The 20,936-nt window shown below is 39.5% G+C and overlaps 1 protein-coding gene across 1 annotated transcript; it reads right to left on the reverse strand.

Annotated features, from left to right (window-relative positions):
• rsf1b.1 (remodeling and spacing factor 1b, tandem duplicate 1) lies at window positions 1-20,286 on the reverse strand. The gene is made up of 16 exons (XM_044221408.1): window positions 20,060-20,286; window positions 16,024-16,115; window positions 14,746-14,838; window positions 13,100-13,305; window positions 12,812-12,939; window positions 10,003-12,665; window positions 8,704-8,985; window positions 8,116-8,220; window positions 7,947-8,026; window positions 7,444-7,498; window positions 7,247-7,359; window positions 6,313-6,380; window positions 5,125-5,338; window positions 4,747-4,970; window positions 2,382-2,561; window positions 1-1,342 (listed from the first exon to the last, which is right to left on the reverse strand). Exons 1-16 carry the CDS (start codon window positions 20,211-20,213, stop codon window positions 774-776), a joined length of 5,226 nt encoding a protein of 1,741 aa, XP_044077343.1. The 5' UTR covers window positions 20,214-20,286; the 3' UTR covers window positions 1-773.
• Window positions 20,287-20,936: the final 650 nt, after the last annotated feature.

A 20,936-nucleotide genomic window follows, 5' to 3' on the forward strand; every position in this document is an offset into this window, starting at 1 on the left:
TTATGGAATGACTTAGTTTACTCTCGGGTGGCACAATTAATCGCAATATGGCAATTACAATATCCAAATCGCAGAAACTGCAATATTTAGATAAAAGGTCAAATGTGTGACAAAACAGCATTATAATGAAGTACCATAGTGCTGCAGAGATGCCCTGGCCTACAAATCTTGTTCTCCAGATGTAAGAAAACATGAGAAAACCTAAGTTTTTTCAGTGAAAATGAAAATTGTGATGTAAAAAAGATCATTCCCATTTATTGTGAATTATATCGCAGTTATAATATCAGCCCTACTCACGGTCATTTAGCATTCAAATAGGCAATCTTAAACTATTTCCCACACAATAAATAATTTCAGTGCCAATTTTCCATCAATGTAGACGAGTACAGGAGCTAAAATTTGTAGAAATGTTGGATGTAACAAAATAAAAAACGGGACGATGTGACAGGAGAAATGACTGACACGTTTTTAGAGGAAGGAGGTGGTTTGGCAGTGGAGCTGGATGATGTGGTTAGTTTGCAGGTAAACTGATTAATACCAAACAAATAAGAGTTGATAGTTTGGTGCCCTTATTGTTGTACAATCCCACAGGGACAGCATTAGACTGGTGGCGGGGATCCAGTTCTTACTGTAGCAGAGATTGCTGAGACTCAAGCTCCAGATGACACAAGTAAAAAGGACGACGAGGAAGAGTTGGTGGGGGAGGGAATAATAAAGTTAAGCAATATAAAAATACAATACCACAAAAAATGAAACAGTACACCATTTTGTTTTTACAAGTCTTCGTTATTGCAGACGTAGTCCACTAGGTCTGTGACTCCTAACAGGTCGTCTTCATCATCCTCCGGTGCTGCCATCTCCTGGCCAACCAGACCGTTTGGTGCTATGGCGGCAGCTGGCGTGCCACTGATGTTTTTGGGTGGCTCCAGCTGTGGGATGGGGCCTGGAGTGGCGGCGGCAGCGGGCCGGCTGATGAGGCCCCCGAGACTCTTTATTGGGCTCTGTCCGTTGGTGGGTGGCAGCTCCACCGGATTACAGTCCGCTGGGTTTGTTCCCTTTGACTCCTCGTCTGTTTTTTCTGCTGCTTTCTTCTCCTTCAGTTTCTCCTCCTGTTCCTCGTCGTCCGAGTCATCTGAGTCGATGCGGTTCACCCGTTTACGGATGGGACGATCCTCCTCCGATGATTCGTCCGAGTCATCGTCCGAGTCGTCCTCTTCAGAGGCTCTCCTGCGTTTTAGTGCAAGCCGCCTGCGCCGCTGCCGGGAATCTTCCTCCGAGGAGTCGGCTCTCCTCTTCACCCTCCGATCCCTCGACTCCTCCTCAGAGTCTCTGGAGAAACTCGCTGAGAAAAGAAAACAAGAGACACCTTTAGCTGCTTGTAGTTCAGCCATGATTACCCTGATATACTTAACAACCGTTTACGCTAATAAGATCATTATTTAAAAAATATATTTCCGTCAACACAACTACCATTGGTGAAAGAAATGTGACTTCTATCTGTATTGTAATATTGTATATGCTGACATTGACTCTTGTTTGTATATTTGGTTTTTAGGCAATTAAACAGCTGATTAAAGCTGAGCAGAGTATCATCTCCTCCGTACATGTGGTGGTTAGAGCAGAAACATTTTGCTCCCTGAATTATATCAATAATTAATTTATTATGATAAAACTGGAAGGATATACAGTATAGTTTGCATCAAATCACTGTAATTTTCAGCCTTGTGTGATATATACCAGTTTAATGTGTAACTATATCTGTATCTAGATTTGTGAGCAGTTTCATGTAGAAACAATTTTCACCATAAGCCGAGTGCCATCTAGTCCCATTATATTCAAAAAAGGCAGATGTCTCTACGGCTGATATTTCCAAAACTCGGCAACTCACACCAAAACAATCTAGATGGATAAACAGCACTACAGGTAAGAGGAAAAATATGTATTTTTTAATTTTAGGGTGAACTCCCCCTTTAAAGACACACAGTGACTCCATTCATTCAGTTCAGAGTATCAAGAGTGTCTGAATGTCACTGTCCATGGTGCTGAAAAGGCTGATAAATCTTTTTCATGATTTTTAAGCAGGCAGCTATAAAAGTTCATCTGGAAGGATTTCATGTTTCACTTTTTATGAGAGCAAAGGCAAGGCTAATAGTATCTCGGGGAGACTTTCCCGACAGGACTCTTATATTTGTGCCAATACAGGGTAATTTGTAAAATAATTGGATGAATAGTACTCAGATTAGAAAAAGGCATTATCATTATTATTATCATTATCATTATCATTATTATCATCATCATCATCATCATTATTAGCATTGTGGTATCAAAACAAAATGTCATGGGGCATAGCTAGTTCTTAAAATGTGCTGTGTGTTTCTGACCCTCGCTGTCGGAGCTGTCCTGGCGACGTCTGGCTTTCATTTTGGCCCGGTTGGTTTCTGCCTGAGAGCCTTCGGACTCGGACGTCTCACAGTAGTTCACCTGCTTCTTCTGACTCCGCCGAGACCGCCGTCGACTCACATCCAGATCACTGTCGCTGAACTCACTGGACCCTTCAGTCACTGGACACACACAAAAAAAAAGAGTGTATGTCACAGATTTTACATAAATCCATACAATGAAACAGGTCCTGACTGCTTCAAAGTGTGATTCAAAGACAATATGAATATTTTGTGCAGCTATTTGAAATCAGTACATTAGACCTTAATCGTGATTTTTAAATAAATCCTCCCAGGAATACAAAGCATTAGTAGAGACCTGAGAATCCTCTAAAAGAAAACAAATTTTTTGTTTGTTAATTTTTCGCTAAATTGTTTAGTCTATAAGTCAGATCATAAATTCCCTGAGCCCAAAGTGGTGTCTTCAAAAACTGTTAGTTTTGTCCGACTCACAGTTCAAAACCCAAATATATTCAATCTACAAGCTCTAAAACAGAGAAAAGCAGCAAATCCTCACATTTGAGAAGCTGGAACCAGTGAATGTTTACAGATGTTTTCATAAATTACTGAAATGATTAGTTAATTATTTAAAATTGACTGGGATTCATTTTCTGTCTGACAAATTGATTAATCAGCACCAAATGCATACTGACAAACTGGTTTGTTGAGCCATATCAGTGCAATATAAACCTATAATATTTTTTGGCATTTCTGCTTTATTTGATAGTCACAGTAGAGAGAGACAGGAAAGGCAGGAGAGAGAGGGGACGACATGCAGCAAAGGGTCCAGGCCGGATTCAAACCCGGGCCGCTGTGGTAAGGACTCAGCCTTGATACGTGGCATGCAGGTGAGCTACCGGGGCGCCTTGGTGCAATATAAACTTGGCAGGTACCTACTGCACTAACATGCCTGAAGAGGTCTCTGTGCTGGTCGATATGGCCTAAAAAGTAAATCTTTGTTTTTTTCAAGCGTGGGGACGATTCATTGATTTGTTTTTCCTGCAGAATGCAGAGAGACTTGATTGAAACATTTTATTTTATGCCCGCGTGAACAAAACAGTTGAGGAAGAATAATAAAAGACATCCACTACCTGCAAGGCTGTCACAGATTTGCATATTCAAAAAATACTGGTTATCCCACACAGCTATGGACTGTTGATTCATCTGCACCTACACAAACCGAGAGTGCAGATCAGCGTGCAGAGTCTTTAGTTTAGTCTGTATCTCAAACCGGGCCGGGTCAAAGTTTACGGGACTGCCGTGATCAACATGGCTAAATGTAACCAGCTATCATCTACCTTATTTTATTAACTTGATTTTCACAATGTAGACATTTTACACTTTGTGCAAATACAAACATTCTAATTAATTCGATATATCGCCCAGCCCTTATTCCAAGAAAACTGTGGTGGGATTTGTTGGGAGTCAATCAATATCACAATGCCAATGAATATTTTATACGTTATTGGTGTAACAATATGACAAAAAATCTCTGTGTTCCATTTTCACCTTCAAACGTTAATTAACTTAATTCTGTTAGTTTTTCATAATCATTTTTTTGTAAATTTTGGACAACACAATATGATCATATTATCATACCTTGACTACCACTGAAAGCCGATGAACAATAATAAAAATAGAGTTTTAGCAAATAAAAACATATTAAAATGTTTGAAGTAGGCCGTGACAATATATGGAATTAATTTAATTAGTTAGAATTTTTGTGTTTTTTTGTTTTTTTAATGTATAAAATACCTACAGGTATTGCAACGAGCAAATATAGTCAGTCAAATATAATGATGATAGCTGTATTAGCGGCCTTGAGTCACCACAGTCACTGTAAACTGCTACACTATATGCTGCAGTTTACGGGACTGTCGTGACTCCAGATATCTATCTGGCTCTGGCTATCTCGAATCGAAATAGTCTTAACGAATCTAGAAACCGCATCTACAAGAGGAATAGACTTAAAAGACTTTGCACACTGATCGGAGCTTTCTGTTCATGTTTGTTGACAAGATATCTTCTCTGGTTATGAGAGGTGAAGCCATGGGAGTCGACTTAACAGTGTGCGGATTCTACTTTGTTCAATCCGACCCCGGAAATTGCCAAAGGCTGTGAATTTTCCGCAAGCTTGAAAAAAACAAACAAAAAAAACAAACACACAACACAACCCAACAATAACAATAATTAAATAAAATCTTCAGTAACATCTTTATGTGGTTGTAACAGATATGTAAAAACAGATTGTAAAGGCATGTTTGGCTAAAACAGGGACGCGACACCAACTATAATAATCCATATATACCTATTTCATCTTCATCTTCCTCATCAGTCTCCTCTTCTTCATCATCCGAGTACCCTCTCGGTCTCCGCCGCTTTCTGGAGCTTCGTCGTCGCTTCGGTGGCTTCTTGGTCCGCGAAGAAGAGCGATGCTTACCACTGCTGTTGCTGCCAAAGTCGCTGTTGTTGGAGTCCGCCTCTGTTTCACCCTCCGTGTCATTATCTGATACAACAAACTCTTCTTCCGAGCTGCATCCAGCCACGGAAGAATGAACAAATGCATAAATGTAACATACATCTTCAGCTACGAGCTAAATAAACTCTTTTCATTAGCAGGTATGAGATTAGTCCAATAAGCCAAAAAGTATATCTCTGCTGTCAGTGTGGTTTTGTCTTTGTCTACCTTTCAGTGAGGCGAAACTCTTCTTCACTTTCCTCCTCGTCCACGGTGCTGTCACTGTCCAGGTCATTGAGTCGCCGGCGTTTTTTCCTGCGCTGACCGGTGGTGGGTCGTGGCGGGCGGCCGTTCTCCTTGCCCTCCTCTCCTTGGAGGATGGCGGACATATCCTTTCCTCTGTGGCCTGTGATGTTGGCCATGTCTTTACCCCGACCAGCTCCTGTGAAAAACACCCCTCATCATTTTCTCAGATCTTGAAAGGAACAGTTTGACATTTTGGGAAATACGCTTATCGCTTTTTTGCCAAGAGTTAGATGAGAAGGTCGATACCACTTTCATGTCTGTACTCGAAATATGAAGCTAGAGCCAGTAGCCGATTAGCTTTGGAAATAGGGGGAAACGACTTGCCTGGCTCGTCAAAAGGTAAAAATTTCCACCCGCCAGCACCTCTGACGTCGGGATTCCACCGGACACGGCTGTGAGCCGGTTCTGTTCTGTCCTCCAAGCGGCTTCATATCTCACCAGGAGCGTTTCAGAAGCAAAGTGGTTTGCCTGCTCAGTTGTTGTTGACTTGTTGATTTGGTCCTTTTTCCTTGACTTTTTGTGCTTGTACCGTGGGTAAGTAGGCTACGTAGTTAAATGGTTTCTATTTTTGTCTGTTTTAGTTGTGTTTTTTTGTTGATATGTGACCGGGAGTGTATTATTTTGAAAATTGACTGGATTCTCTGTGCCGTTTCTGTGTGTGACTTCCTGCCCGGTACATCTGTTCTGTGCAGCTTGATGCGGCTTCTGTCAAAAATAGACTTGCTGCATATTCACCGCAGAGCGGAGTGAAGCCCCACTTATGGGACGCGCTGCGGCGCATCTGGTGGGATCACAAGCATCGTCTAGAATGGCCGCGATCAGCTCCGCGACGCAGCCGTGCCCAGTGGAATCTCGGGGTAAAGCTCACTAATAAACATGTTTTATCTCGTTTATCTGTACAAAAGCCTGACTGTGTTGTGGTTTTATGTGGGGCTACATACCGGGCTATTTCTTGCCATTTTTACAATTTTGTTTTTGTATGAATTAGTGAGCTTCAGAGATTTTGGTATCGACCTTTTCATCTAACTCAGCAAGAAAGCACATTCTCCAAAATGTAGTGCTTATTGCTTTAAATCATTTTCAAGAGACTAAGAACTCATGTCCTCCTACCTCCGCCCTCGGCTTCTTTGATGTCTTCCTCAATTGCCTCCTCGATCGCCTCATCGAATTCATCAAATCTGTAAAATTAACATCGACATAGACAAGAACTCCATTTTATGAGCAGTAGATCATCAGTATGTCAGATTTTTCCTGCAGCTGCCTTGCTCAAAATCTTTGCCGCCTGTACAAAAAGCTGACCATATGCAGCTCTGCCATCAGTAACTGCAACAGCCGAATCACTCCGGGTGGTGCTAGGAGAAAAGAAAATGATACGCTAGCTAATTAGCATTGGCTACTAACAAAGATGCATAAAATATATCAGGTCTAACAGTACAAATCTATCTAACACTACATTACATTACATTATATTACTTGTATCACTATATAATAATACTGCATAACTACTATATTGTTATTTTTGTATGTTTATATTATATGCTACATGATGTATTCTTGTATTATATATACACACAGTATTCTTTTTCTTGTAATATTACTGTACACATATATATGTGACACTACATACTTAAATATATTATGACTATTACATTTATTATGCATACCTATATTTTAATATTTGTATTATATATAGTACACACACACATCATGGCTGCTTGAGTTTTCTACTCTTTCACACAAATATTTGAACAATTCACTTATATAATTAAAGGTATTGTATATAATGTACAGTATATAGCTTTTCATTGTAATCTCTCTAATTTCTAACTTATATTTTTATTTATTTGATTCAAATAGGTTTTTTTTTAATCTGTTCTCTTACCTCTTAGCCTGTCTCTGTGCTGCTCTAACATTTCCCCCGGGATCAATAAAATCTAACTTTCCGAATGCTTTCTGTAGTCTTACACTTCACGTCAAATCATCTTAACAACAAACCCACTGAATGTGAAAATAAAATAAAAATATTAAAAAGTACGTCTCAGACCTGTAGCTGATGGATTTCTTCGCCCTCGTAGACCTTCGACCCCAGCTCTTACTTCGCTTTGGTTCTTTCTTCTCTTTGATTATGATCTCTGGCTTTTCCTCCTCTACCTCCGCCTGTAAAGAGCATGAGTTCACGTTACAAACATCAGCAGGCGAATATTTATTTGGCCAAAATGTAGAATCACACACTCTACTTACTGAGGGCGCGATGATGTTTTCAACACTGATTCCAACATAAATTAGACGCTCTTTCCTGGAGGAGATAATACACATCACATAAACTGAATACCACCTCTCTGAATACGCCTCATTACAACGTCAAGTATAATATAAATCATACTAACCCAAACCAATATACTCTTCAGTATTTGCTGTTAAAATAATTAGCACGTGTGTTTTAACGATAACTATTCACTTGTGTTCAAATGTTGGCAGCACTGCAAAGCTTTTACTTTGAAGGAGCTGAGATTATACAGGAAAAGCTGAATTAGAGTTCATCTAAATCTACAGGGAGTGGACAGAATTATCAGAGCATTACAATATAAAGAAATATTGACTTAAAGCAGATATCATTTGCTGGGACTACTTGAGTGTCACTGTTGCAATCCCTAAAAAAAAAAAAAAAAAAAAAAAAAAAAAAAGCAGCCCATACAGTATTAGTTCTCATTTTTAATGAACAGTTGAGGCACAAAATGTCTCACCTTCTCTCAGCCCGTTCCTTCTTTTTCAAAGCAGCGTCGAGATTTTGGAGCTGCTCTTCTAATTTGTCACAGAGAAGCTTCTACAGAGGGGGGATTAACGAAACATTAAACCTATTATCACGTGTCATTTATTTTCTCTTTAATATTTGGCGCTCTGACTGGTACGTACATGTTGACACGGTGGACAGAACCATTCTCCGTCGGGGATGATCATGAGGGGAGGCCTCAGACAGGCGGTGTGGTACCCGCTGTCGCACGAATCACACAGTAAGATCTGTAAAGGGGACAGATGTTTGTTTACATCACTTTTTAAGCAAATATGCCAAACTGTCCTTGGCTCCATCTTCACCAATATGTGGATTTTGTTGCTTTTCTCTGTTTTATATCATTGTAAATTGAATATCTTTGGGATTTGCACAGTTGGTCGAACAAAACAAGACATTTGAAGATGTCACCTTGCACTCTGGGAAACTGGGAAACTATTTTCTGACATTTTATAATCAATTAATCGAGAAAAGAGCAAGTACTTGTGGCTGTTCCAAGGTCAAGGCTGAAAACTAAAAAGGTGACAGACGTTTGCAGCTGTTGCTCCTCGACTCAAATCTTAAAATCTATTTGTTTTCTTTGGCTTTGTCATCTTCTGTCTCTTCTATCTCCCTCTTTCCCTTTTCTTCTTCCTGTAAAATCACTTTTAAACTTGATTTGAAAACTACTTGCTAATAAATAAAAACACGTGTGAAATCCTGTGAGTACCCACCAGCTCAGGGTGATTTGGAAGACCACAATGTTTGCAGGGGTCGTCATTTGGAGGTAGGTCGTCGTCTGAGGATGTCGAGGAGTCCGAGCTTCGCCTTTCGCGGTTACGATTCCGCCTCTTTCTGCTTCGCTCGACCTTGTAGTCTTCGTCGCTGTCATCCTCTTCCTCAGTCTCCTCCTCTTCACTGGACTCCTCGTTGCTGTTGTCGTCTTCATCTTCGGAGTCTTTCTTTTTACGACGCGTTCGTGTGTTGGACCACCGATTCTTCCGTCTCTTTCGCCCCTTAAACAAGCACAACGCGTTGACTTTCAACAGAGGAGACTAGTTAAAAGGACAGCGCACTAAATCCTTTGTGCTTACAACTTAAATAATTTCCCAATTCATGCAAGTGGCCCTGTAATTTTTTAAAATGCTTTGTTTTAACCTTAATGGGGCCCTTCCTGGTTTCAGTTTTAAAAGCTAAAATATGGAAGTTACAGCTGTCACTTTTTATATGAAATTTCATTTGAACATGGGAAAAATTTAAATATTCGAACTGTAATGACCTGTTCAAAATTTACAGTCTATAAACGCAACAGACCGTTTGAAGTTTTTTTGCCTTGTGGTCCAGCAGAGGGCAGTGGTGGAAGTACATTTACTCAAGTACAAATTTGAGGTACTTGTACTTTACTTCAGTCTTTTTTCATGCTACTTTCTACTCCACTACGTTTCAGAGGGAAATATTGTACTTTTACTTCACGACAATTATTTGACAGCTTTAGTTATTAGTTACTTTACAAATTAAGATCTTATAAAATATGATGCTTTGTTATAAATTAAGCTACCCAACAGCAATTAGTCAATTGATTAATTAGCCGACTGACAGGAAATTAACTGGCAACTATTTTGATAATCGTTTGTCATTTTTTCAAGCAGAAACATTTAATGTTATAAAATATAATAGTATTAAACTCACAAGGGACATTTATCTGCATTGAGTACTTTCACTTGTAATATTTTAAGTACATTTCCATGATTATACTTACTTTTACTTAAGTAACATTTTCAATGCAGGACCTCCACCACTGCTTCTCCTATTGACCTAGAGGACACTAGTGCTACGCTTATGCTATACGGGTTGTGTTTGAATTAATTCCAACGAATTACGCGTTAGTTCGAACATAAAAGTCGGCCCTAACAAAGCTGTAAGCACATAGTTTTTTTGGCTTAAACGTGTAAAACCACTATTATTAAACATCAACTTTCATAAAAGATGCTTTGACAAAGACGTAAATAGGGCAACCTAGTGAGCAATCTTACCTTAGGTTTGGGCTGACCACCCTGATCAGCCTTTTTCTCTCTTGGTTTCTTTTGAACAGCCTTCACCTCTTCCTCCTCGTCCTCCTCTTCCTCGTCTTTTTCTTTTTCACTCTTGTCTTCCTCGCGCCTCTCGGCCGGTGGAGCAGCCTGCGATTTCTCCAGCTTCCTGTCATGGATCTCTACCGCCTTTGGTGTCGGCCTGGAGATCCTCGGCGATCTTCGGAGAGATCTCCCCGTGTTCGTATCAGACTCTGAATCCCCGTGTCTCTCCTCTCTCTGAAGTTCAGCTTTCCTTCGGTGGGCTGGGCGCTTGATTTTCCGACGGGCACCCACCTCCCGAGCATCTGACGGAGCTTCCCCACCATTCGCCACCTCTTTTTTTGTTGCAGACTCCTCTTCTTCACTTTTGGTTTTACTTTCCTCTTCAGTGGGCTTTTCAGTGTCCGTTTTTTTGCTTGGGTCGCTCGCTTTCTCCGTTTCAGTTGATTCCTCCATTTTGGCTGAGGTTTCACTCTCTTTACCTTTATGTTTCTCCTCCTTTGATTCATCAGTTTTCAAGAGTTTATCTGTCGCGGAATCCTCTTTACCTTCTTTGTCTTGACGCGGGTGTTTCTCACTGTCATTTTTAAGTTTTCCATTGTCTGTGTCCTTTACATTTTCCTTGTCTGCGTCTTTTTTACTGTCTGATGACGGATGCTCTGCCACGATATTTTTAGGCTGTTCTTCAGACACCTTTTTCTGTTCTGTGTCTGGCCTTTCAGGTTTTTTATCAGTTTCTTCAGAGACGTTTGTCTTCTTAACAGTATTGGATGGTTTATCTTTCCCTTCAGATGCTTCCTCTGTTGTCTTTTGTGCAACCGAGTTTATCTCAGTTTTGTCATCCTCTTGTGGCTTTGTCAGATCGTGTTTAACGGCCACTGCTTCTACCTCCATAGGCCCGGGCGTAGAGTCGCTTATTCTGCCAACATCATGTATCGTTTTGTCTTCACAGTTGACAGTTTTCTTTATATCTTCATGCTTTTCAGTCTTCTCCATCTTTTCAGTCTTCTCAGTCTTCTCCGTCTTTTCAGTCTTCTCCGTCTTTTCAGCATTAGTCTCGGAGGCGGCACTAGCTTTCTCTGCCTCATCTCTGCCTTTACATGATTCTGATTTGTCTAGCTTTTTAACAACAAAAGTCTCCAAACTCTCTTTAGCGTTGGATGTTTCTTCTGATTTCTCACTGATTAATGGTTTCTCTGCCTTTTTAATGACCTTAGAACTTTGTGTGGCCTCTTGGGTCTCTGTATTATCACTGTCTTTTAGTATTTCTGTCTTTTTAATAACAGATGGTGATACAGCGTTTTCAGAGTCAACAGATTTCTTTGCAGGATCTTTGTCAACACACTGTGTCTCTGTTATTTTGACAACTCCTGGCTTCTCTTTCAGCGCCGAGTTATCTGATTTCTCTACATTAGTCTCACATGTCCCTATTTCTTTAGCATCCCTCTTTTCTGTTTGCTTCATGTCTGTTACATTTCCTGTCATCTCTGACGTGTCCATGTCTACACATGCTGCATTTTTCTCAAAATCTTTTGATTCAACTTCTTTGGATTTGACTTCCTCTGACTCACCAGTTGTTAATGTTTTATTAGTTTCCTTTAATGTGGTCCTCTTGTCTACTGTACAAGACTCTTTCGTATCTGCTGGTTTGGATTCTTTTATTTTTTCATGCTCTTCATGATTAGACGACTTCTCAAGTGCATTATTTACATCTTTAGGTAAAGGTGGCGGTTCTGTTGGTGGCGGGCGAGACTTGTGTGTTTCTTTCTTTTCTTCTGATGCAGTGCTTTCCTTTTCTACCTGCATATCTAGATTTTTCTTGTCCAAGTCTGCTTGGTGTGATTTGACTCCCTCTGTGACCTTCTCTACACTGCGAGCTTCGTCCGTCTTATCTTTCACGTCATCCTTGTCTGTGGATGTCGAGTCATTTTCTCTGGCTGCTACAGATTTACCTGCAGCTGGTTCATTCGTCTGCTCTTTGTCGGCGGCAGCGTCTTTTAGTGACTCGCACAAATGAGTCTGGAGCCCTTTCTCTGATGTAGGCTGAACCTCGCCATTAACATGATCATTTACACTCTGAGCTTTCTTTGTCTGTTCAGGAGTTGAGTCAGCTTTAGGAGCTTCCTTGACCTGAGAAACAGATGGGTTTTGCACTATAATGCCACTATTCTTTACTTTTTCTTCACTAAACTTCATTCCTCTTTTTTTCAAAGGGATTTTGGCCTGTTGGTCATTCTTCAGAGCTTGTTGAATCTCCTCTGCGCTGTTCCTCTTGGCCTCCTCTCCCTTTTCTGGCTTTACTGATATACATGGAGTCTCAGAGGCAGGTTCACTTGTTGCTGTGCTTGTTTTAGTGTCTGACACCTCCATCGGCTCTTCTTTGATGTTCTGGGCTTTTGTACTGATACTGAGATCCACAGCAGGCTTTTCTGAACAGAGTTCTGTTTCAGTTTTGTCTTCAGTGACGCCATTCAGTGATGATTTGGCCTCAGAAGCTTCTGATTTCAAGTCGTCTTTCTGTGTTACTTTTTCATTATTCTCTGTCTTTGGTGAAACTGGACAGACAGCCTTGTCGGAGTCTTTGTTGTCTTCATCTGATGTGTCCTCGATCTTTTTAACTTCACCTGTGATGTAAACATGAAATAACAGATCAAATTACCGCTCCTAGATAATAGAGAAGACGAGGGGTGGGAATCTTCGGTTTCAATTGTTGGTGTCACGTAACTGTGAACTAGGGGTGGGTGAAAAAAACAAACAAAAAAAGATTTACCTTCTTCTGCTTTCTCTTTATCTTCTTCACCGTCAGGTTTGGTTTCCTGTTCTTGCTCTTTTTTTAACAGCGCCGGGTCGATTTGTGTCTTCAGCAGAGCCACAACCTCAGCCAAGTCATTTCTATCTCTGCAGGGAGAAGAGAGTAGATGAATACAACCGCTCCCCTTTTCAGAGTAAAAAACACAGAGTACCCGCTTTTATAGAGGGAATTAGCATTTAAATTTGTGTTTCATTTCACAGTGCCTGCAGCATATTTGTTCCATTAAAATCACTTTTGTCCGCTTACTTGACGATGCACTTCCACGATGACCCGTCCAGGTCGTCCTGTTCCTCCACATAAACGCGCACATTGTCGTCTTGATCCAGTTGAAACCAATACATCTGACCGTCTTTGTCCCGGCCGATCGGCTGCAGCCGCATTTTATCTGGGTCCTCCTCATTGATGGCAGTTTTAAACTTTATGTTTTCATCAAATTGACACTCGCACAAATACTGAGGAAAGAAGAAAGGCACAGATTGTTTCAGAATACTATAAAATCTATCACAAGATGTACCGTTTTTACTTGACATATTTTAATTCTGTGAGTGAAAAAAACAACGTAGAAATAATTACCGTTGCTGATAAAAATGGAGGATTCATAGTTGTTAGGAAAAAATTTTGTTTATATGTTGCTGTTTTTATGCTGTTCGTCACAATTTGGCAAAGTTACCCACATGCACAGAAGCAGTTTGTCAGAAAATAAATGCTACAAAGTTTTGTTTATGAGCAGCTGAGTGCAGCGATGGGGGTTAACCCCAAAGTTAGCTGCAACTTCAGCCCTGGAACAGTAAAACAGTCTCCCCTCTGCTTCCTGACCACAGTCTGGAGGCCGAGGCCGGTTGTTATACAAGCATTTATTAATGTCACTCCGTACTTTAAGGGACAGTTCACCCCAAAATCAAAAGTACATATTTTACCTCTTACCTGTTGTGCTGTTTATCCATCTAGATTGTTTTGGTGTGAGTTGCCGAGTTTTGGAGATATCAGCCGTAGAGAATTTTTTTATACAATAGGACTAAATGGCACTCGGCTTGTGGTGCTGACCTTGTTGTGAGCAGTTTCATGTAAGGAACTATTTTCTTTCTACCGACAGTTCCTACATGAAGCTGCTCACAACAAATCTGTGGATTATCTCGAGTAACCGGATCGTGATTTCTGGAAAGAGACATTGCTGTTGAGTTTTTCAAATGTTTTTTTTTGGCGCTTTGAGCACCACAAGCCAAGTGCCGTATAGCCCCATTATATTAAAAACAGGCAGACATCTCTACGGCCGACATCTCCAAAACTCGGCAACTCACACCAAAACAATATCCATTAGATGGAAGGAGATAACAGAAGCCATTAAAGTGTTGTTCAAATTAGAGCTAGACCGACAAATCGGCCAATATTAGCTTTTTGCAGATATATCGTATCGGTGTATATGTCATCTGAAGTAACAAGAAACTAGGTTTGAGAGAAGAAAAAGTGTCACCATGATGGTTTGTCCACCAGAGAGCACTGACAAGATGATAAGAAATGAGTGTACTTGCCATGCACACAACTTTTTTCATAGTGGATAAATTTCACACTCACAATTCAGACATTCAAGCAAAATGGCAGACGTATAGTGCACTATATAGTAAATAGCGAGTGATTTCAGACACAGTCCTAAATGGAATTCAGCCATCACTAATGTTATAAATTACACTGTACTACAATCAGTGTGCTTTTCATGCTGTGACATGTCAAAATATCTTAGGCTACACCACTGCTTCTTTCTCTAAACTCATTCTAAACCCTTTTCTTTAAAGCTGCAATAATAAAAAAAATAAAAAAAACAATTAAAATGGGCGAGGAAACCAGACTGTCATTCGAAAAAGCAAGAACAACAACAAAATAAACAGTGAGCTTACTTTAAGTATCCCCGTCTTGCACTCCACCGGCATCTGCTTGTATCCTTTTTGTTCGAGTTCCCATGCCCAGGTGGTGTTGCACTCTTGGCATACCTGCAAGGAAAATGAGAAATTTAATCAGCAAATTAACGCATATAATGTGAAATCCTTATCCTATTTTTGTTCAAATGTCATAATTTCTTGTTATCTGCTTGCTTGAGTGTTGTTAGACTCCATCATACAGACGGACACATTTATGCAACCTCTCTGGCTGACAATACCAATAAAGTCTGATCAAACCTGGTTGTAGATGGTTGTTTACACACAACAACAAGGTGAGATGATGTCAAAAGTGGACGCTCTTAATGCACTGACATCTTTGCTGTAGTTCAAACATGATTTCAATTACTTCTCACCAACAACGTGTGGAAAGTTAAGGAAAATACCATGAACTACTACCTCAACAATTACCCAGGTTAAATCAACACCTCTCTGAGAGCCTCGGCTAAAACTGACAGAAGGTTTCAGTTGTTTCTGATATCGTCTCCATGTGGTGATGAGGAATTTGGACCAATTTCATAAATGCACTCTTGAGTATTACAGTAATTATAAGCAGGCTTTTAATGGACAGTCTGAGTGCCCCATGATGGTCTAAATGTGATTTCAGATACTTCTCCACAGGTCGTAAAGCAGCACAAATCAATATTTCTCATATTAACGATGGATCAGATGATTAATGTGAAAGAAGTCGCTCGTAGTGAAGAACGCACAGAGAATCAGCCCCAAACTCTGCAGAGCGTTTTAGCCTCTTTTAGATTGTTGTTTTGGTTTTACGGCCTGCAACTCAACCCCGTTCTCCAGCAGCAACAGGTAACAGGTTTACCTGCCCACCACTTAACTGCAGACAGACAAAGTTAGCGACTAGCTGGTGAACATTGTGGAGCATTTAGTAGCAAAAACACATTTTTCTCAGGAAAAGCGTATGTATTGGACTTAAATTCACCAGGTGATCACAAAACATGATGTTCTGTGTCTGCTGGTTGTGTAAAACAGACAAATGTCTGCTAACACATTCGCCATACCAACTTTATAAAAAGGTGATAATATGTCAGATGTTTGTTTATGGCTTGTTCAGCAAAAAATAAATACATAAATAAATTCAAACAAATCAATTAATGCAGCTTCAGGTTTATGTTGTGTTTTATGAATTAAAAAAATCTGTATCCATTTTCCAAAAACCCATATTGTTTTATTACATGTGCATTGTGTGTAAATAAATATAAAAAGTTAATAATTTACCTTTACTAGATACTTCTCCCATCTGTCTGCTGACACCGACTTGCCGATCTTCCTCAGCAACTTGACGTGAAGATCAACCAGCAGCTTTGGAACTGAGGAAAGATCAGAAAGACGATGTGATCACTGCATCACTCGCAAAGCGTCTAAAAACCCATTTAAGATATAACTCAGCATCAAAAGTTACTAACGCCTCATTTGTGTCAGCTGAAGCACAATATACAGTAAACTAACCGTGTTTGAGGTTTGCTACAGACGAGCAGTTTTCATCCGTCACATCCTGATCTTCACACCATTCACTAACCACAGTTTTCATGAACTTGACCTAAAATATTCCTTTAAAATCGTTAAACTAACAACATTTACGTGCACATTAGTATCCCGATGAGGACTTTTAAACTGTCTTTGGTCATATTCGCAAAAAAAAAAAGCAATACTTGACCACTTCTACCCTAATAAATGATGTAGTTTTGTTTTTCACTCGAGTTGTAGAGGTGCCTGTGCAGTGATCAGAAATATAGATATAGTCCGTACGTTACTCCATGATTCAGCCACATAGCCTTTCATACTCAGAAAACTCAAAACGGTATTTTTTTAAGTGAGCCCTCAGACGTCTATAGCGTGTTCCCAGAATGATAAAATACTTGTCCCCAGGGCGAAACACGAGTTTAAATCTAATATTTCCAAAGACTGGACTTAACGTACGTTTCAGCAAAGAAAAAGAGGAGCAAAGCGGTGCAGTCGGTGGAAATATTGGATTTAAACGTAGGTTTCGGCCTGGGGCAAACACATTATCACTCCAGTGAGAAAGCAGACAAGCAGTCGCAGGACTGCAAATGTATTTTATTTCTACATTTTAGCTGGGCAGAAAAACATGTCACTGAGATAAAATGACCATATTAATATTGTACATCACAATAACATGCCTTTTGTATATTATATACTAGATTATATATCAATTATATTTCTTATATAATACAGTATATTATTACACACTATTAGTACAAGTACAAATTTGAGGTACTTCAACTCAAGTGACGCCATTTTCTGCTACTTTCTGCTCCATTCCAGTGAGAAATTGTACTTTTTAGTCCACTAAAGCAGACATCTGTATGATTGTGAAAATACCTTTGAATATGCAACCCGCTGCTGGATAACAGGTAAAAAAACATAACTTTTAGACTTTTCCCTAAGGTATGCGTACAGAGAGCTATGTGACCGAATCATGGAGTGATGTACGTAGTCCTGAGGTCGCAGACGGGGTTAGGAACAACCCCGCTCTCATATTCAGGTCGGGCAAAACCACGACAAAGACTTTCTTAAAACCAGGATATGACCGCAATATTTTCACACAGCCCAATCAAAACTGGGCAACAAGGTGTGCACGTATTCACTGGTCCTCGTTCTCGTATATAAATGAATCACAAGTGTAATTTCTGCTCATAAAGGTCCACTTACTAATGATTCGGAGCTTTCAGCCGCCTTTCACTGACTTCATTCAGTGGATGGGAGCTGGCTCAGGTGTTCTCGCTTGACCTAAATGTTTTTGGGTCCCGTGATAACAAGTGGTTGTATATGGATCAAGGTCGAGGAGGCCATCCACCCTTTGTCATGTGACCAAAAGTTCACATTTAGGGTCACGTGATGATGATACCTGAGCCAGCTCCATTTACTGAATGAGACTGTTGAGATGAGGTTGACAGGTATGTATGATTAGTAAGTAGACCCTTGAGCTTAGACTTCTCTCTTCACCATATAAGTTCAATTTAACCTACATTTGTCACAGTGTGAGAGCTTAAATGTTAGCTTAAAAATTAAGATTTTGTTCATGAAAGACACACTAAAAAAAACAAACAAACATTTAATCAAAATGAACAATTCACACCACCGAGTTCAGATCCAAGTTAAACCTGTAAACATCAAAAAAAGTGTTGCTTTCTTTGTGGATATGGATTTTTTAATTTTTTTTTCAAAAAGATATATACGTGGAGCTCCACTTTTATGGTTACAATTGTCCGCTCATTTTACAAGGACATTCTCAGAGATAAGATAAACTAGTGATCCCACGCAGGAAAAAATTCAGGTGTCACCGGAGCAGAAGTACCAGAACAGATGCAGAGATAATTAACTTAAAAAATAAAAATAACAAAAACATTACTATATACATTAACATCTACTATACACAAAATGAAGCAAGAATAAAGCCTAAAAATAAAAAAATATATATATGTAGTACGCTGAGACAAAAAATAGCCACAAATAAAGTGAGGAGACAGATGTTAAAAATAAAATTGCACTTGAGGGAATGGGATCAGGTGTGTCAACACAGTAACTGCAAAAACAAAGTGTGGAAAGTGTTTGTTGTGCAGAGGGTAAAGTTTGGTGTATGAAGAGGAAGATGATGATGTTGTACATATATTTTTATTTCACCAATGCTTTGGCAATGTTAACGTCTGTTCCCCATGCCAATAAAGCCAAATTGAATTGAAGAGGAGGAGGAGGATAGTGACCACATGTAATTGCAGTGATGATGCTAATGTTTTAGCTTTTGCAGCTCATTAAGATGATGATCGTTATTAAATATTTGACTGTGCTGTAAATCAGAATGGCCATTTAGGTTTATATTCGGAGTACCTGAGAGGTGTGTTTTGTCTTTATTTGGTGACGCCTGAGGGTATTTACCCTCTGGAGCACGAGTGGACACACTTCGCACAGAGTAAAAATTAAACTGATCATGTGTGTGGATTTACACAGCACGATCTGATGACGAGTTAACTTTAAGAACGCACTTTTAGAATAGCTTTGTCGGCCTTTAATCCCTTCCTGCAAATGTTTCACAATAAATACCATTTATTGTCAGGAAAGTGAAGGGAAACTGTCCAATGAGAGGGCTTTTAATTTGAAACGGATACAGGAAGTGTTGAGTTTGTATTAACAGCATAATGCAGCAACAACAATTTTAACAGGACAAACGGGAAAAGATGAGAAAACTGGGAAGCTTCATACTAAATATGATCAAATATACTTATCAAACAGAGGGAATTAGAAATTAAGGCTTAGCTCATACAAGCCTGCTTCAAAATAAAGGCCCTCTGCAGTTGAGGGTAGCATTTGAGAATTAATGGCATTAATATAGATGCTAACTATTCAAAATAGATCTTACATTGTGCCCCAGAGCAGATGTCAATGTGAAGCGAAAAATATAAGACACTCAATGAGGACGACTTCAGACTGCGCATGCGCAAAGCAGCCCAACTCAATTTAAAAAGTCAAGTCAACCATAATAAGGAGCACAAACGGAAGTAGAACGACTTTATCTTAATATACACGTACAGGAAGATCGATATACATACCAAAAGAATATGTGGACATGTATACAACTATGCATTCAATAGTTACTCAATGCACAGCGAGAACGTCACTGTATATTAAACAATAACAGGATGATGTTTTGGGCACCAAAAAAAGGGGTTTATTTTGAAAGCGTCCACCGGAAGTTGTCGCCGTTACGGGTGCTTTGACAGAAGCTGTGCGAACCACTACATGGCAAAATATTTTAACTGTGAATAAAGTGCACAATCGCGTGCCCGTTACAGACAACGACATCCTCACCGATAGGTTATCAAAATCCACGACGTGTTGCATGAATTATCGCCATCTTTACTGCCTCGCAAACACTATAATCACCACACATCCCTGACTGTGTTGTGTTACGAGTAACGTTGCAGCGACAGATAAAGGCTGCTTGGAAAAAATTAAGCCCTATTCAAAAACTAAAAAGTGTGATAAAACATCGAGTAATTCGGCGAGCTCACAGCTTAATAATCACTTAATTAAGCATAGACACATTTTCCACTTCGAACAGCAGCTCTGAGACGCACTTAACTTGTATTTAAGTAAACAAGAAGGTTAGAAAACCACACAATAACACACGACTAGCTAACGTAGCTGCTAGCCTGCTAGCACGGTACCATTATCATTAAAGCAATGGTGAAGTCTCTCCTCCTCCCGTTAGCAGCTGGGTGTTTTTCTGCCCTACCTGAGGATGTGTCCTGCAGATATCGCTCCAGCTGAGGAAAGGTGAGCTCCGGTAAGTCCAACAACGCTCCATACCGCTCCAGGAAGGAGCAAATCACGGCGTAATTTGGACACAAACCGGGGGACGAACTCGCCGTTGCCGCCGAAGCAGCCATCTTTTCCACACCAGTGTCAAGCTAGCCGGAATAAAACATAGTACTTCCGGTGTTAACAAAATAAAGCGTGGAACTAAATCCGTTTTTGAATCCACAGTTTGAAGTCACAGAACTACAAATTAATTAATTATTCATTAATTCATTTTTTACATTTTAGCTGTGTCAAGTCAGACAGAAAAACTTGCTTTGAATAAGTAAGCTCAGATACATGTCACTGAGATAAAATTACATATTAATTTTAATTTATTTTATTAGAATATTCCTTTTGTATATTATATACAGTATTTATATATGTACCTACAGTATGTGTAGGTACTTACGTAATTCTATTTTCTGCTACTTTATACTTCTACTCCACTACATTTCTGTAGGAAAACATTGTACTTTTTAAGACCACTACATTTATTCGACACCTAAATTTTAATATACAGAATAACATTTTACATCCAAAACATATGAACATATAAAAAATGATCCATTTTTATAGATTAATCAACCAAACAGCATATAAAGTAGTTAAAATGAGCTCAACCGTGACTATAAGATTAAAATGCTTCTTACATGTTTATGTATCAGTAATAATAATCCAATAATATCTAATAATATAACACATTTTTCTGCATATTGAGTACTTTTACTTTTGATACTTCCAAGTAAAGTTTTCTTATGATGCACACATACTTTTACTTAAATGCTTTAAATGTTTAAATGCAAGACTTTTAT

The sequence above is a fragment of the Siniperca chuatsi genome, linkage group LG14 (genome assembly GCF_020085105.1).
Source record: "Siniperca chuatsi isolate FFG_IHB_CAS linkage group LG14, ASM2008510v1, whole genome shotgun sequence".
NCBI classification, from domain to species: domain Eukaryota; kingdom Metazoa; phylum Chordata; class Actinopteri; order Centrarchiformes; family Sinipercidae; genus Siniperca; species Siniperca chuatsi.

Coding starts and splice junctions, on each gene's coding strand:
- rsf1b.1 (XM_044221408.1), bottom strand. CDS start 20,213: ATGGCTGCTTCGGCGGCAACGGCGAGTTCGTCCCCCGGTTTGTGTCCA. Junction 14,839..16,023: donor GGGAGAAGTATCTAGTAAAG/GTAAATTATTAA, acceptor TTTTCCTTGCAG/GTATGCCAAGAGTGCAACAC. Junction 12,940..13,099: donor TCGTGGAAGTGCATCGTCAA/GTAAGCGGACAA, acceptor TTCTCCCTGCAG/AGATAGAAATGACTTGGCTG.